We start from the raw sequence: 18,823 nt of genomic DNA, 5'->3' as shown, positions 1-18,823 counted from the left end.
CAGTCTCTGATTCTGTAGCTCTGCTCTTATTTATGGATTCAGAAATGGTGGAACTGACACGCAAGACATCCCAAACTGAAAGTGAATGCTGCCACCCACAACTGCCAAATCTGTGTTGTCAAATTGCCAGATTTTCGGAATGTACTTGCTGTCGGACTTTGCAAAATGTTGCTCAAGGCTGTAAAAGGCAGTGCAGCAATACTAAACATGCTCATACCCAGTTACAGATAAGGTGGTAGGATTAAATAAGAAGGTAAAGTGATATTTGCAACATAATGACCATAGCGGACAGCTAAATCTTAGTGATTAATGATTTAAGATTATATTTCAAGGTTGATTATATTAAAGAGGGAAAAATATGCCTTCATCCATGGGCAGCAGCATTGGATTTGTGGGGGGCACATATAAAACAGGAGGTTTGCGAGTCCTCCAGCAGAAAAATTTGAGCATCAAAACTCTTAATTTCCTGCATTCTGGTGATTTTTCTTTCCACCAATTTGTGCCTTCTTTGGATGTAAATGTTTTTGCTTTTGTCAAAAATAAAAGTCCTCTGCTATTATGTTTTCATTATGGGGTATACGAGTCCTCTGCCAGAAAATTTTGAGCATCAAACACTCTTCTGCATCATTAATGGTTTCCAAAATAAGAGTCCTCTGCTACTGTCATGTTTTCATTAAACATGTTTGAAATATTGAGGGGGACATGTCCCCCTGCGTCCAAAATCTACACCTATGGGCTTATAAACATACACTTCCATCATAGGTATACTGCATGACAGTGATACTAAACTGACTGTCCATGGGCCAAATCTATCCCCCAAATAGGGTGTCAGGTGCCCGACCCCAACCATTTTCTAATTCATAATAAAAATGAAAATGGTTCATACAATTGCTTTTGTTCTTTCACTATACATAAGGTGCCACAGTGCATAAAACAGCATCAAAATAGAGCTTGTTTGTAAAAATAAGTGCCAGTGAAGGATCCCATGCACAAACAGACATCCCAGTTTCCCCCTAATGTCCTAAAATCCTCGAAACATCCTAAAGTCCTGCATATTCCCTGAAATCCTACAAATGTCTTAAAATCCTGGAAATGTCCTGAAATCCAAGAAACATCCCAAAATCCAGGAAATGTCCTGAAATCCTAGAAATGTAATTAATCATAGAACACCATAAAATCCTAGAAACATGTATGAGGCTGCTGCAACTGGTCTCTGACCTCCTTTCAAAAGTTGCCCCCAAGCAAAAGCATGTTGAGTATCACTGCTGTATAATTAAATATTGTGCATATATTTTCAGTATGTACGTGGAAAGTGCAATGATTTATTCAGCAATAAAATCGTGCAAAAATTTGAAGTTGGCATGCTTTGTTTGAATTCATAATATGCATACAGGGGGTGCCAGTTTTCTTTTATACATGTGACTGTTATAAGGCCATATGGGCTTACACACGAAAGCTTAGCTGTAAGACTACACTCCTGACATCCCTGCTCTCTCTCTCTCTCTCCCTGCTGCCTCACTGCGGCCGTTCTCAAACGTACGTGACGTCGTTTCCTCTCTCCAACATGGCGCAGGAGGCAGATCGTTAATGGAAATCTGAGGGATTTACCCCACCTTCTGTGTTTATTTATGTTTGTCTGTTAGGGGCTCTGCGGCTGACATTTGTAAAGGAATACATCTCCATTCGAGGCGGCTGCAGCCCCCCTTGGGACCAGGCACACCTCGCCCCAAATTCCGGTGCGACATGTTTGAGGGCAAAAAGACGAAAAACATGTTCCTTACACGAGCTTTGGAAAAGATCCTGGCCGACAAGGAGGTGAAAAAGGCTCACCATTCACAATTGCGCAAAGCCTGCGAGGTGGCACTTGGTAAGTTCTGTTGTTTTCGCTCCACATTTTGCCTGTCTTAGACTCATTGATTTAGACACGTCATGCACCCTTTCACTTATTAACCGGTTATCCTGCAACAATGTCGCAGTGTTTGGCCACACAGTTTATTTTCCATTCATCAAAAGCTGCCCGATGATACTGTCTTATTGTCTAGCGTTATATTTCAGCAAAACCTGCGTATTTAATTGACGTGGCACGGGCTCAGTGGAAATGATTCCGTATAAAACACGGAAATGGTGCAGGAGGGGTGGGTGTTTGCAACACTGAAGCGATGCTGCGAAACTAGTAGCGACGTGAGAACAGGCCGAGCACTGGGCAGAAAACAAAGTTGTTAACGGCTGGATCCTCCTTCAATATCAAGCTGACCAACCATTACACCTTATGATTTCTTTAAATGAAAACTATGTTTATCTAAACTGCTTATTTTTACGCGTTTGTCCCCATAAAGATGAGGTGTTTTTGTCTCTTCCTGGTACACAAGAAACGTAGCCTTGCCCGATGAGAACAAGGAGCGATGAATACATATTTATCCATTATAACATCTTTTGTTTATTGTCCAGTTTGATCATTTCATATTCTTGTCTCTCACTTTTATTATTATGTTGGAAAACTACATGTGAAGTCAGGACAGTTAGGTGTCAGCTGTCAGTAGCACCGCTATGCTAGAACAACGTCAAGCTGGCACAAATTATAAGACAAGATTTCCGGTCAGTTAAAAACATAAAATAAGATTACGTTAGAAGTGCACGCGACAATGATCAAAATGCTAATAAATCAAAATGCAAAAGTGAGTCATGCAATACATTAAAGAAATAAAAACATAATAACAACATTTATTTTTATGCAGCATGTGTATCGCGACTTTTTTAATTGTTGTCACGTTGACTACGCTTTTATTTTGAAGTCAATATCATCCAACGTCCGGTTTTAATATGACTACCTAAGGTAACTTTATGAAACTATTTGTTAGCAGGTGTATTTTCCGGAACACGTCCTTGGGGTGACTATTAATAATAAATATACTTTTTTTTTAACCCTTAAATGGTTTCATTTGACAGGCTGTGGGGGTCGGGCATTAATCGGGATGAGAAACACTGAAGGGGGATCTGGTCAACTATTTAGGTCATGAGACTCCATGCCAACACTCTGAAAAATAGATATAATTTGTATCAAAATACAAAATGTATTCTCACACGAACAAAGTTGATGGCCAAACGGTATGTGTTGTTGTTTTTTCATGATTACTATATTTTAGGGGAAATTTTGTTTTTTTGTTTTTAATGGATTTTATATGTTATTGTATAGAAAATGTGATTTGTATCATTAGAGCTTTGATAATTAGATATTCAATATCTGTATCCTGAAGAATACATTGCCCAGATAAGGGTATAAAATGAGCAATAATCACTCGCAGATAAACCTACGATTTGAGGACTATTCTCTACAGATAATCAGTAATGTAAAATTGTGAAATATTGATTTCTACTTATTTTTTATTGTTATTGTTTTACTCTCTGATAATTAATCAGACTTAAAGGCTGCTACACCAAATTGCTTCACTGCACCAGACAAATTCTCCACTCCACTAACCATGACTCTTTATGTTAGGATACTGATGTTGTAGGGGCACCACAGTGAAGATGATCACATAAAAACAAGGAATTAAATGTTTTGTATATACATGTTAATAGCTCATTGTTTATTCAAAGTTTAGACTTGTTTTGAGTGTTCAAAACAAACTGTAAATAACCATTGTTCAGTTGTTCACTTTTTTAAAAATTTGTGTGTAAAACATGAAAGAAAGTTAATTAGTTGTTTATAAAATGTTGTTCAATTTATACCCTAAATAAGCAATGAATCTTTGGAGATACAATTTGCAATTTGAAAACTAAAGGCCACTTATAAATAAGAAAACATGAAATGTTATTATTTTAACCTAGATACATTAGAAAGCAGCAATTAACTGATTTTCCAAAATAGTTATTTGCCCATCTAAGGGTTAAAAACTATTTTCACTAAATAGAAATATACATAACACCAGAGCAGCTACTAAAATATCTTTTTATAATACCATTGCAAATTTTCAAAAGCCAGATTTTTTAATCTGTTCTGAAACAAGCTTGGTTTTGTCCTGCAAAGGGGGTAATATGACCCTACCCCGAGAAACAATGAGTCCACATTGTGCAGCAGCCAAACATCCTACCTGCCCCAACAGTCGCTGCCTTTATCAACTCATTCAGCTGCTGTAGGGTTTTGAAATGGCCTTGAAGGCTAAATACACTGTTCATGTTTGTCTAGGCTTGCTCTGATGTTTTGTAAAACCGTCCCACCTACACACAAATTATATATTCCTTCCCCTACTTAAGTGTGTGTAGAGCAAGAGAAAAACTGTAAGTGCAAGAGGTAAGCCTTTATTGAAAGAGTGAGGCTCTCTCTTGCATGGGATTAAAGGGAAATACACCCGTAATTGCGCCTGTGATCAGTGGAAAGACAGTGTTGTCTCTTTACGTGGGTATCACAGCATAAAGACTTGAATTGATCAGGTGACAATCTTTGTCCACTGTAAGTGGATTAGTCATCCTATGTTTTTGTTTTTTTTTAACAAAATGTAGGCTGCCCAACTGTGAGTCACGAAACAAAAACCAGTAAAAAACATCATGGCTGCTGACTGCCATATAGCATCCAAGCTGTTATTCACTGTTTGTGGAGCGGCTCCATATTATTCCTCCACATGACATCACCACAACAGTCTGCCTCTAATGCTACTGATTAATATTCATCAGTTGACACTGAATTCTATTTAAGGGCGTACTTTACCCTTAAAAAGCAGTGTTAGTCACGCAGGCACAGGTCAGAAAATGAAAGAGCAATATTCAGGTAACCGCTGTGCGACGGTACAGTACTAAAACAAAATAGTATAAAAGCTCATCACAATTAACTATCTATGCTGATTTGAACTTCACACTGAGGCTCAGCCGTACACTACAAATCTACGAAATGAGAATCTCTGTAATGAGCGTAGCAGTCGTACAGTTGTAGTGCATATCAAAAACGACTGTGTGACCCAGTCTGCTGAGTGACTTACATAATCCCCTCCAGCTCTTGGGGCTCTGAGACATCTCAGAGAGAGTGCCTGTGCCAGAGTCTCCTCTTTGCCACTGAAAGTTCTCCAGTTATTCACTGTGCAAAACTAAGTATTGTTTCATTTTTGTCTTGTATAACACAAGATGGTAGTTTTATTTAGCTTTTCATTCCTGTTTGATCGTATTTGCAGTGGTAGAATGTAACAAAGTACATTTACTCAAGTACAGCACTAAAGTATAGTTTTGAGGCCCTTTTGCTTTACTTGAGTATTTTCTTTTCAGGCTACTTTCAGAGGGAAATATTGTACTTTTTACTGCACTACACTCATCTGACAGCTTTAGCTACTTTACAAATGAAGATTTTTGCATAAAAAACAATTAATACGAGGACAGCTGCAACAATAAGTTGATTATTCAGTCAGACGATTGACAGGAAATTAATTGTTAACTGATTTGTTTTCTGTTTTTTTTTGTTATAATTTTGAGTTTTGGGGGGGTTAAATATAATTTTGAGGTTTAAGAGTTGGGTTTTTTTTCGAGATTTTTGTGTACTTTTACTTTCAGTACTTTAACAATTTTTTCCGGATTATACTTACTTAGTTTTATTTCAGTAACATTTTCAATGCAGGACTTTTACTTGTAATGGAGAATTTTCACAGGGTGGTATTTATAGTTTTACTTAAAGGATCTGAATACTTCTTCCACCACTGCATATTTGGCACATAGATTCAGACTCATATTATTCATCTCTTCAGGGGTTTCATGTATAGGAACTGGAGAAAAAGGCTCTGTCTACCTCTGCCACCCTCCTCGCTTCCAAAACTGACCTTTCTCTTGGATTATCAAACTGTCGCTCAGCAGTTTCCCAAAAACTCACACGCTCCCGACCATAGCGGTGTAGGGTCCTATTATCTTTGGATCGCACCGTCGGCTTCTTTGAGAGGAGCTGTCTGATAGCAAAGAACAGACAGAGGGTGAAACCGACAGTTAACTCAAAAATATCAAAGCCCCTCTGGCTGTATCTGCCTATCACCTTTCAGAAGCGAACATAGAGGCTTTGGTTCATTGTTGCTACGCACTGCAAGCTTCACATGATGCTGCCTTTGTGGATGGTCTTATTGTTTTTAAACCCAACCTGTCCCTCTCTGACTTGAGAAGCTCACGTCTTCACTGCTGCTGCTCAACAGTCAAACTGTGAATGTAACAAGCTAAATCAGGGGACTGTGTGCAAGCTGCCACGCTAAGAGGAATGAGAACTTGTATCCAGACTAGTCATTTAAAAGGAGTTGAGTCCTGCTGAGCACATTGCTCATTATCTCTCCCCTGAGGGTGTATGATCTGAGGGTCAGCTGCATAGGTCACAGGAACCTGGAAACCTGCTGCAGATGCATTCTTGATTCCTCCCTTCAGTTTTTGCAACCTGCAGATGCATTTTCTGTTCAGACTGTGGAGGCAAGAAAACTCCACTATATTTGAAGCTTTGTTTTTTTTTTCTCGTTATTTATCAGTGAAGATTAATTATTTACTTGTGGTGTAAATCACCAGTTTGATCACAAGATATTATACGATACCTGCTGATATACCAAAGTCTGCCACAGTGTGATTCGATTTCGATTCACACTGTGATTACTCTGAGTTGCATATATGTAATTGAATTACAATATAATATAGTTGAATGTATATCTATTTCTGGCTTATTTTCTGATCGTCTAAATAAGTTGCTAAATTTGATTTTTTTTTTTTTAAGTCACTAAGAGTGGCTGAAAAGTTTAGAAATCTAGCGAGAAAGTCGCAAAGTTGACAAGAGCCAATGCGACACAATAATTGTTTTATGTTGATTATTTGTTTTCATGATGATTGCAAGCCAAAATCATAATTGAAAGTAAAGTCTGATTGATCGCCCAGCCCAACTATCATGTCAGTAAACCTAAAAATGCATCGAGCAGGCACAGAGCAATATTGACATCCTATTTCATTCATATTTAGCCACCTAAAGAAATCCGTTATTCAGCGGTTTTGTTCAACTCTTGAGCAAAAACACCGCCTCTCATGGCTAAATGCTTGATTTTCCTCTGTCATTCACTTGAGCTGTTTCACACTGGGCAAGTGAGGTTTGTCTAGGGTTATATGCTGAAAAAAACCCTGTCTTTGATTTGCTGTGGATGTATGTGAGAGCGCCGTCTGAATTTTATGCCAGAAAGTTGTGTTGTGAGAAAACATTGTCAATTGGCTCGTCAGCTTGCCTGCCCTCTGCGATATTGACAGTATGAGAGCCTGTTTTTTGTTCCTGGTGGTCTGAGGGGTCTGACATTCATTAAATCTGAATGTTTTGCAACATGGGGTGGATATGAGAAAATAAGTTACAGTAAACCTGAAGTTAGTAGCTCTATTGACAAAGTCCACTGACTCTTGGTAGGCTATAGTGTTTGTTTCCTTTAATTTATTCATTAGTCCCCATGCCTCCTTCTTCAATGTCATTGACATTGACATTGAATTGAGTCGAAACAAAATGCATTGTGGCAGACTTTATGATATCAGAAAACGTTGCATCTTCTGCCAAAAAATGGATATAGTATTGTGATGAAACTTCAGATTTATGCCCCTACTTTCAATATACATACATTTCAACTTTTATGAAGCTCATTCATGGGATGTTTGCTCCACTGTAAGATTTAATTAAGACTACCACAGTGTTTTTCCACAAGTTCAACTACCGCCACTGTATTTATGGCTTAAATGTGGCAAAACATTTTCCCATCCAAGGTCAAAGGAACCTTGGATTAAAGCTGTAAACAAATGAAATCAGCATGAGTTTGCAAGCTGTTCTTTTCCACCAAACTCAAGGCCACAGCCCGCACGAGCCACCTTGTCTTTAGAGCTGGCAAAAGCTGGCAGGGTTGTCGATGTGACAAACGTACCTCTGATCATTAAAGATGGTGAACACATGCTCCTCCATGATAAGCTGCACCAGAGTCACCACATGCTCAGCCATGATAAGCACCAGGCAATAAATGATCCCGTTTGTTAATTAAGGTTTTCACCACGACTCCCTGAAGAGCCACACAGCCTTCCCAAAACATGAAGTGCAGGAGCTGAGGGCTGCTGTCAGGCCGAGCCTCGGATGTTTGTGCTCTTACGGAATAACAAAAGCTTCCCTGATTTGTGTACCTGACAACCTTTTTATTAGCATGCTTCATATTCCTGACAGAAATTCATCAACTCAGAAGGTGAAATCAGGCAGTTTCATTCTGCTTTCCATGCAGCGGAGGCACACCAGGTAGCCTGCTGATGAAACTGGCAGGCATTGCTGGGTATGAGAGTGTAAATGAGGGAAGAGATGACAGACGTCAACATTTTTATTTCACATATTCTTTGTCAGGGTGCTGTAAATTAGCACCAAATGTTTGACGTCAACTGGAATCAGATATATGTGTTTGTATATATGTGTGCAGTTGCACTTTCTTTTTAAAAGTTTCATTCTTAAATAGAGTTGGATCAATTTCCCGTTGTGCTGTTTTGGTCTGGTGTACGAGCCTAATGTGGTTTGATTTAAAGCAAACCAGCTGAACTGCATTTCAGATTATGACACATTGGAGGGGGGGGTATTCAAATATAAAATAACAGCAAATCTTTTTTCTGAAGCTGTGGACGTAATGTATCTCCCATATGCGTCACTGTGATACATTTGTTTATCATCCCATGCGTTTCTTCATTTTTCACCTACGTTAAGTCTCTTCCTTCATATCTGCCAGCTAGCTGAAATTACAATTACAGACAAGAACGGCAAGAAATAGAAACTGGTCCTTGAAAAGTCATAGAAATGTTTTGACTCAGGAGCTGCTGCTGAGTGGGACATCTAGTGGTAAAATTCAGTATTTAGGTCCTGTCTGGCTCTTAATATCAAACCGGTTTGAAAATATTTCCACTGGTTCAACCCTATTATTACGAGTACAAAAGACATGCATATCTTAATCCAGAGTGGAGCTACAAACAAATGGAGACCAGAGGCAAACAAAACTCTGTTAAAGAAGCAAACAGGCTTTGTGGTCGTGCCTTCCCTTCTGCCCTGTTGTCTAGCCTGCTGCAGCTAACGATGATCTGCCTCATTTATTATTCTGTTGATTATTAAAATTTGAGGAAGTAGTGTTACAAGTTCTCAGTCCATAGGGCAAGATCCAAGGTCTTGCCTGGATTTTGAATGTGCTGCTTGTGTGTTAAAAAGTTTGTCATAATCATAATCATGTCCACTGCTATGTTGCCCCACTGGAACAGGAGGCATTAGAAAGGGTGAGGCCCCGTGCCTGGTTTCTGTCTCATTTCTCCCCTCCAGACTAAGTGCAGACACTTAAGCTGCTTGTAACCCCAAAGGTTGACTGGTATTCAGTTAATGAGCAGTGGAGTAGTCAACATGGCAGGGCCAGTGCTCGCTCTGAAAGCATAAATAATCCTTTTATCTATACGGATGAGACGGTTTAGAATTTAGAAGGAAGAGTCTGGGTTTTTTTCTCCCTGTCCTCTTTTTTATTTATTTTCTAACACTGATACCTCCATACATAATACATTATTTCTCTCCACTGATGTCCTGGGACAGGTGATAAATTAATTATACCGCAAACAGATGAGACGAATGAAGAGCAAACCCTCCCCTTTCTCTCTTCCTCAGTTTCATCTTGTTTTGCTTGTATTTAAGTGTATTATCTATCTTGTATTGATCTATCATCTGTATTCATCCAAGGCAAGTTGGTACCAAGCAAATAATACATCACCATTACTGAGGGAGATGGAGAGAGGAAGAGGCACTTAGAAAGAAGGTGTGAATAAGGAGGCAATGCTGTACAGAATAAATTAGGAGCTTATAATTGAACTAAAGAAGTGTATGCTGGTATATCCATGGTGTGTGAATTGTGAACTTATTGGTCGAACACGTTCAGTGGTCCTCTCCAGTGGACCATTGAACGTGTGATTAAAGAAACTTGGTGATATACAGTGTGCTGAGGTTACAGAACTTCCATTTACAATGGGCTGTCTGGTCATTTGCTATTACATTGAGCACACAAATGTGCTGCCAGTGACTCAACTGGTCTTAAAATAACATGACAAAAATGAACGTCCAGTAGATACATTAGCAAATGCAGCTAACTAGCGTCCACTTTCCAGGTGGAATACAAATATAACAGCATGATGGGTTCACTGAACTGTTGAATACTATAAAGTGGCAGGTTTAAATTGGTAAACATTCTGTAACCAATACTAATGTGGGCTTGGGCATCAGGCTCGTGCTATTCAGAGAAATTAAATTACAAATTTAACATTAATGTCAAGTTCTTTTTCCATTTTCCCACAAGCCCACATACATGGTTTTAACATCCTTTAGGTAGTAGCACACCACAGATGTTGACTAGGCAAACTGAATAATACATGCATATACACGCAAGATCAGTTTACTCGATGCATGTGAAGGATGGAGGCTTACAGAATATATATATATCAGAATACAGGCTGCTCATCTGAGTAGATTTTTGATGTTGGACATAATTTAGCACTGTAGCACTATTTTGCTGTGCATATTTTCTAGTATAATGTTATAATGGTCCATGTATAAAAAATCAGCAGTCAGTTAAACAGTAATTTGAAAATCTGCAGAGAAGTCTAGTTGTGGTTGGAGCCATGCGGGAGTACAAGAAGCAAAAATCTAAGTGTATGTTTGTGAGTCGATCACAAAAAAAAAAAAAAAAATTAAATCATCTGTTTGAAAACACAATTTGTCGTGAGGTCTCCTGTCTGCTAATCTTTGGGTTAAAGCAAAGATTAGGATAATAAACCACATTTAACCTAAAAAGTAATGACATGATTTAATGCAAGCAGACAAGACCATGCATCAGGCACGCAACACTCCACCAGGGAAACACCAAGTTTATAGGGAGTACTGTCAGTGAACCTCTTTAAACTTACAAGATGTTGTCCCAAATGTGCCCAGAAACAATTTTGACATGTAACAGTATGCTCAATAACTGCAGTGGTTGTCTCACACAAAAAGCACCTGAGTATGCTGGGACTTAAAAGGGGGCAGGTTGGATGAAAAAGGGTATTGTGGCTGAATGAGCTGAGGAGGATGCAGTTCACAGTACACATTTTCATCTTCCATTGACCAGCTATTATCTCCAGCTTGTGCTGCACAGTCCTGCACAATAATAATAACCCCATTTCAGAGGACAGAAAGTGCAATTCATTGCATTGGAGAAGAAAAGTGCCAAATCATGTATCAGCAGTGGAGTTATTAAAGATTAATTCATTTCAATAACAAGGCCAACAGCTGAGTAATCAAGGCCGTGTGGAGGCCGAGCTTTTTGTGGCTTTTTGGCTGGAAAAATGAGAGCCCTGATTCAGCCATGGGAGTGAGACTAGTGATTAGACACAGGCTTATGCAAGTGCGAGTGAGGGGGTTGGTTGGACGCACACATACAGGCATGCACACACACATGAGCGCACACACGATTAGGTAGCCCAGACAACCTCTGACAGTGTTTCCTTCTTTCCCTCCAAATGTAATTACTGCTGTGCAACCTTTGCTTTCAGCCTGGACAATAGAAATGTCAGGGGTCTGATTTTTCTCAGGCTCTCCGTGGGGGTCGCAGCTGCCCAGTGTTTATCTGTGTTTGGTAAGAGGTGGAGATACACCTACACATAGATGCACCGGCTGATTAGCCAAGCTTAGCAGCACTAAGCTACAGTGTAGTCTTTATTATTATGCCAGTGGACATCATCTTATTACAAACTGCTCTCAAAATGCTGTTGCTTGATTAATAAATACACCAGAGATGTAATAATGTTCACAGCCTGGATAATGGGGTCAATGTTGGGCACTTAATGGAGATAAAACTTTACTTTTTACATCTTGCACCATCATAAAGCCACAGTTTATGCCCATGTGAGTCTTGAGGGGGATTTTCTTGTCTCTTCAGCTTATTTTTCTCATCATGTCCAGCCACACTTACTTCTCTTTACTTGCTTGAACATCCTGCACAGTCAGTGGTCCATATCTGGAGACACACTGTCACCGTGACCACCATGTTTTACTGAGGTGAAAGCAATCGGGCACTGGATTGAATTTTAGCTGATAGCTGCATATGCAGTGGTTTGAGCCAGCCATGGGATCCATGCCAGATGCAGATGGGCTCTATGCTCTTTGAAATGGAAATGGTACTGCAGGAGGCAGGGATGCCCTTTCTCAGTCTCCAGTTCCTTGCTCAGGTGATGGAAACTGAGTCAGGGAGTGACCTCTAACCTCTCCTCAGTGTCTGTGTGTGTGTAAAGGTTGTATGAAGCCCATTAAGAAAGGCCATTTTATTGTAGTGCAGATTTTTTGCTTACCCAAAGGGCAATGAAATAATTTTCATTTTTCCTTCTTTGTGCACTCCTCTTTAATCTATCCTTTCTATGGTACAGGATTTTAATGCAAAGGGCCACACACGTAAAGAACAAAAACATTTCTCTCTACAGTAATAAAATGAAACATTGCATACTGTTCCCATCTAGTAGCCTTGTAATATGAGCATACACACTCATGCAGCACATAGACACAAAGCATGGAGCTGGCGAGAGACAGGTTTATATAGCGGATTTGTTTTGAAAGTCAGCCTCGTCCTTGTCTCTGCCTTCTCTCACTTTTCTCCTCTCACTCTGTGTCTGAACCCGCCGTCCCCTCCCAGTGAGCTGTTTTCTTGCTGCTGGTCTTGTGACGTACTGCAGAGCATCTCCGGAGAGCCGTCTGTTTATCTCTGTCCCTCCCACCAGGGGAGCAGCCGTGTGCAGGCTCCACTGTGTCTTACTTGATGAAATGTTAGAGCTCTCGTGGGATTTTTGATGTGTCCGCATGTGTGTGTACTGTATCTGTGCATGTTTGATTGTGTTTCTGTGTGTGAACATCTTGCTGGCAGAATGTCTACTTATTGAATTAGTGTTGATCCAACAGTGTAAGTCAGTAAGAATATTTACCCAGGTGTGTGCAGTCACCTAGGCCTGTCACTGCATGGCTCTGTGTGTCGTAGTCTACTCTGATACCATTCATATGAGTCCACAGGAGTCCAGTAAGTGTGCAGGGGTATTGTGCCAACCAGCTCTTTGTTACGTTTTATTCATAAGGTTTAAGGAGTGACTGAGGAATTTTAAAGTAGGCACATATCTGCAATATTATGTTGTAATTGTAAACAATTGCACATAAGATGTACTATCTCTTTCTGTACACTTTTTGAAACAATAATGCATTCCTGACACACAGCTTTGCAGGAGAACTGCAGGGCTGTATGAACAAGCAGCCAGTTATTTTGAATAAAGTGTCCACATTGACACCATGCGTCAGCAAGCAGAGCCCCCTTGGGTTGAAATAATGGTCGCTTTGCCTCTATTTACACATCATTTTGCAGATGTGCTGCACCTTGGATGAGCTGCTGCTGCTGGTTGAAAACTGTACTTGGGCTTCTGTGTTTGTTTATGCTTGGGCCGAAAATGTAAATCCTGTCCAAACAGAACAGAAAGAAACAAACGTCTTTCAGATTCAGACTAATACTTCACTCTCCATGGGTATTATATTACAAAAACACTATAGGGAAGGTGTGATGCAGACTACATTTTGTTATGGCAGTCAAGCTATTAAGTATAACAAAATTTAATTGTTTTACAAATGTAGCCGAACTTTAGGCAATTGGAGCAACGTGCTGCTGTATTATGGGCCTGTGTTACATATAATGGATGGTTGGATGGATCAATAGCAAAAAAGCTTTCATGGTGATATTTCAAGTTAAAGAACAGCCTGCTAATACAGTCATTCCTCAGCTGCAATGGTGGGGCAGAGACGCAGTGATACGGAAGACCTGGAAACACAAACCTATCTAAACCAACTGGGCTTTTTCGGGAGGTGGGCTTAAAGGGACAGGTGCTGAAACAGAGCATTTTGGACGGAGGGTAAATACACATGTTACAGTGCAGACAGTTAAAGGAAAATAAAGATTTTTTTTAGACAATTAAGCATTTAAAATGTTCCAGGAGCCCAAAGTTATAAGAGTTCCTCTATAAATCTCCACAGGGAACCCTTAAATGGAGAGAAATCATGTTTCAGTCATGCAGTAGTAACTGCAGTTGTTACTTGCAGTCAGCTAGAAAAAAAGTAACTTGATAAAAACAGAAACTGTGCAATTTCAGCCCTGATTGAGTTGCAAAGCAGCTTTTTTGATATTCCTGTCTTACAGGACTAAGCAACTGATGGCATTACATTTTCTTTATGCACTGTTGCACAAGCACACATTACATGACCACAAACACACCCGGGGAGGGGATAGGACCTGTGATTGCAATGTTAATGGACCTGGCGAGCAGTCATGCTCGTGGCAAACACTCCCAGCAGGGTGCTCCTCTGCTGCTGCTGATGCCGCTGCTGCTGCTGCTGGTTTAAGAATGCTTTGTCACGCCACTAAGGCAGGGTGGTGCCCAGAAAGACTCAAGTTAGCCTGCAAAGCCTTGTCAGCAGTGAGAGACGGCGAGCAGGTTCTTTTGTCATGCTGCCTCAAGACATGGTCGGTCTTTGATGTGATACATCATGAAAGCAGAGCTGTTATTCTGCATGTGTTAATAGATGTTGTATAATGTAAAATGCATCATCATGTGATGTAGCTTTGCCTCCTAGCAAACACTATGTAGTTTTAGCCTTTCTATAGTGTTTATTTATTCAGCGCAGGTTTAATGAATATGCATGCTCATCTTTTTGCAACACTGTTTACTTTCATCCAGATAGATAAACTCAAATTTGGAGCAAAAGGGTGTAAACCGCAATACTCCAGGGATTTTGGTTGTAGTTGCTGCATGAAGGGAGCCCATTCCTCATTCACTCTGCTCAGTTTTTCCCCTAGATATTTTTGCTATTTAAAGTAGTAACCGGGTTACAATCCAGCTTCTAACCTTTGGCTAAGGGTTCCCAATACTCTGTTTAATCAGACTTTTGTATAACGGCACATCTGCATCCTAAGAGGCTAACTACAACATTATGCACTTGATATCTAAGACAGGATCAGCTTGAGTATAAGTGTGATTGAAGGGATCACTGATAAGCCCCATTGTAACATGTCTTATATAAAGCACTGCTGAAATTGTCTCTGCTCGACGTCAAGTTCAGCGTCTGAGTGCCATGTTGCCGTCTTTCAGTCAGGCTACATCAGGCTGTGTTTATCCTGGCGTCTCGAGCTGACACTATCACCTGAAGCTGTGAGGCTGTTGTGCCTTTCTTTCTCGAAATAATAGCAATATTTCCCATAGGATTTCAGTAGCTGTCATACAATCTTTGTACAGTACAGTGCTAACAACACATGTGCAGTGCGTTCTATTTTTTTTCCATGCACGTGCAACATTGTCGCTGACTGAGGTGGCATTTGGTTGTTTTGCGTGAGCCGACTTCGGGCTAAGGTGCTGAAGCTTTTGTCCTGATGTCGTCATCATCTCATGTATTTTTCACAGAGGGCCTTGTCGTGTAGGTGTCGCATATCAGATGAGGGACCTTGGCTATTATGTGTGCTTTAATATGTCTGCCACTAAGGCTGATGTATAGGGATGTTTTTGCAGTGTCGTCTCCACATGACATGGGGACATCTAATAATAAGTTCGAAGGAGAATATGTTTAATGAATTAATCATGTCGTAATGGTTGGCAGCATTGACTCAGCAACTCTGTGTGTCATGTATCAAAACAGTAGCCGAGGTTGAATGTTTTCTTAAATTCAGGAAGTATGTTATTTCCCCATCAGGAGCACAAAGGCTGTTGATACTGTACAGGAGGTGCTACAATATCATCTGAGAGTGGGGAAGTACCTGACTGGAGTGTGTGCCAATACCCAGCTGCATTCATGCATGTCCATTTTGTACACTTGCTGGCTCTCAGAAATCTCCCTCTGCCCACTCTCGCCTTTATCCGGGCTTGGAGACTGCAGTCACTCCAGAGTGGAGAAATGATTAGCCAGCTTTTGACTGACCTTCTCCCCAGCTTAGAGGCAGCTTTTTTTTTGGGGGGGGGGCTTGAATAGATGACAACCTCAGGGTATATGGGATTCAGTACAAAGCAGGAGTAAAAGGCGCACACTTGCATAGTATCTGGTCAGGACTGGATTGGTTAACTGACCTTTTGTCTACATTCCCGCTCAAGTATTTGCAGCAGCAGCCCAATGCAATGATACACCAGAGAAATAGGAAATCCCTGCTTGTATCTGACCCACTTGTCTCATGATGATGAAAGAAAAGTTAAATGTGGGACTAAAATGACTCTCTCCAAGGGGGATTTGACCATTTAATGTCTTACTGTAATCTACTGAAAGGATCTGGGTCAAAGTCAGGGTGAGAGGGAAAAAGTACCTTTCAGATGAACAACACAGTGTAGGTGACTGAAGGCTTAGCAGGTTGATCTCATACATTATGGAGCTCTCAAAGGCTTTGTGTTGAGGTCTGGTCTGGGCTATAGCTCGCGGGAGAGCAGTATGGCTCCATCTAATGTATCTGGTCAGTGAACTAGGTGTATTATGTATGCCACTCCCCCACTGGGATTTGGTAAAAGCAGTGTTTCAGTCTCTGTGTTTGTTTTAAGCAGAGCATCATTAGGCGCAGTAATCCTGCTATCACCTGCTGAAGCATCAGCACAGTAATGATGCTGATGGTACATGAAATCAAGCCTATAATTTAGTTGTAAGTACTACAGAATGAGCAGCATGATGGTGCAGTGGTGAGCATTGGCACCTCACAGCAAGAGGGTCCCCAGTTTGCACGTGCACCCTGTGTCAGCATGGGTTTTGTCCGGGATCTCCGGCTTCCTTCCACACTCCAAAGACATGCAGGTTGAGTTAAAATTCTAGCTAAAATTCAATCCAGTGCCCGATTGCTTTCACCTCTTTAAAACATGATGATCGTGGTGGCTGCGCATCTCCAGATATTGACCACTGACGGTGCAGGATATTCAAAATGTTTTTTTAAATGCAAAATGCCAACAAGTATGGATTGAAGTAAAACATTTTATCAGATAAAAACATGTTGTGGATTATTAAAATGATTACATCTATCTTTTTGGACTCGACAGCACTCTAGAGTTATTGGCTTTGTTTGGCTCACACATATTAGAAACAACTCTACACAACTTCCACTGGAATTTAATTCTGCAAAAAGTAGAATACTAATAATACTTGTGTAGCCTGATCTTCATCTGTAACTGCAATACAAAAAGGAATACTTGGTTCAAACATCATGATTACTTGAGTGAAAAAATGCTGATTGAGAATGTGAATGACGTGACGAACAAAGCTTGGAAGCAATTTGGTACAGCCCTATTATGATTAAAAAGTTGTAGCCAGTACAGATCAATTTGTTTTTAATAGTTTGAGTCAGTTTAGACAAGATTTTGCCCTTGTGCTTTTATTTTCACAAAATTGTTTTTCCCTCTTAGAAAATGTTTTTAAGATGTTATAGGAATATAATAAAAGTGTGGAGAGTCAGACAGACTTCCTTGTAATGAATACACCAATTTTGGGCTTTGCGTGAGCCAGTTTCTCAAGTTTCATTCACACATTTTCTTAGTTTCACTAGTTGAAGCCCCTGGTCTTTCTCATGTGGACTCATAATATCAAAAGGCTTACCAGTTTCATATGTAGTTTTATGTTTTAGCAGTGTGAGGGAGGCTTTAACCACAACACTGAGCTGTTGCTGCTGCTGTTGTTGATCTTTGATTATACAAGGGTCCTGGGACAAACAAGGGCACAGAACACGTCGCTTTCAAGATCAGCAGTATTTAGTTTAGGATTGCTGCAGAGCGGAGAGAGGGAGATTGGGATCGTGTTAATAAGTGACAAAAGGCTCCCATTTCTGGGCTCACGATCGCCTGCACAGAATAAATTCTAAACTTCCTTTAAAACATCTAACTAGAATAACACAGAACACCAGACATTTTTTTAAGAGTTTAGAAATATTTTATGTTTACAAGCTACTTTAGAACTTGGCGCTTTTTGACTTATTTAAATCGTTCACTAAATGAAACTTTTCTCTAACCAGTTCTGGGGCTCCTGTACTTACGATTTTTGGTTTATTTTTGGACACCGGATCAGACTATGATTAGCCATTTTGTGATGTCTCTCCCTGTCTGCTGTGAGGCAAATGCAGACTGAAATCATTTCATATATTGGGTTCATTCACAGTCGTTCTTCTGTATGTGTCATGGCAAAGCTGATCAAAAATGAAATATCAATTACATAATTGTTTAGTTTTGCATGTATGTATTTGTGTGTGTGTTTCAGTCCTGCTCAATTGCCTGTGCCTGCCTTCCAGCATATGTCTGCTAACTATAACTGTGTGTGTTTGTTTTGAAACCGGTAGTTGGCAGATCAGACGTGATTCCACAGCTTTAATTTGCGGCTCGCGTCTGCCCAGTCCCAGGAGTATCCAGCACTTATATATCTCTTCTTTCTCATCATCAACACCACCACCCAGCATTGCCATGGTTTCACTGTTCAAATCCTTGGGTGACAATTCCTCATCAACACTCCTGACACACCAAACTAATTATCTGACGGCTACGTACATGGACAATCCCCACCCCTCCCATCAAACGGGCAGTTTGTGTACCCACCTGCCTGTCTTCTTGTTTTGACTTGTGTGTGTGTATTTGCATAAATCTGATAACCCTGTGCTACAGAAATCATTTGACGTGAAGCTGATATTAAAAGCGAAATAGCCTGGGGTCAGTGTATGTTTGTAATTTCACACATCCTGGAAAAGAGACCTCTGGAGTCCTGCTGTAACTTTTATATTATGGACTATGCAGCATTAGACTCTAA

General features: G+C 40.2%; 1 protein-coding gene across 2 annotated transcripts in view; it reads left to right on the top strand.

Moving 5' to 3' along the window:
* The first annotated feature begins 1,547 nt into the window (after positions 1–1,547).
* Positions 1,548–18,823, top strand: part of arfgef1 (ADP-ribosylation factor guanine nucleotide-exchange factor 1 (brefeldin A-inhibited)) — a 65,704-nt gene continuing 48,428 nt past the window's right edge. For both annotated transcript variants that reach the window (XM_042510129.1, XM_042510128.1), the window contains exon 1: positions 1,548–1,867. In XM_042510129.1, the coding sequence (XP_042366063.1) occupies positions 1,744–1,867 (124 nt within the window). In that variant the 5' untranslated portion in view covers positions 1,548–1,743. The remainder of the gene's footprint in view (positions 1,868–18,823) is intronic.

Source organism: Plectropomus leopardus, chromosome 21, assembly GCF_008729295.1.
Source record: "Plectropomus leopardus isolate mb chromosome 21, YSFRI_Pleo_2.0, whole genome shotgun sequence".
In the NCBI taxonomy this organism is placed as follows: domain Eukaryota; kingdom Metazoa; phylum Chordata; class Actinopteri; order Perciformes; family Serranidae; genus Plectropomus; species Plectropomus leopardus.
This window is presented reverse-complemented; position numbering and strand designations above follow the sequence as displayed.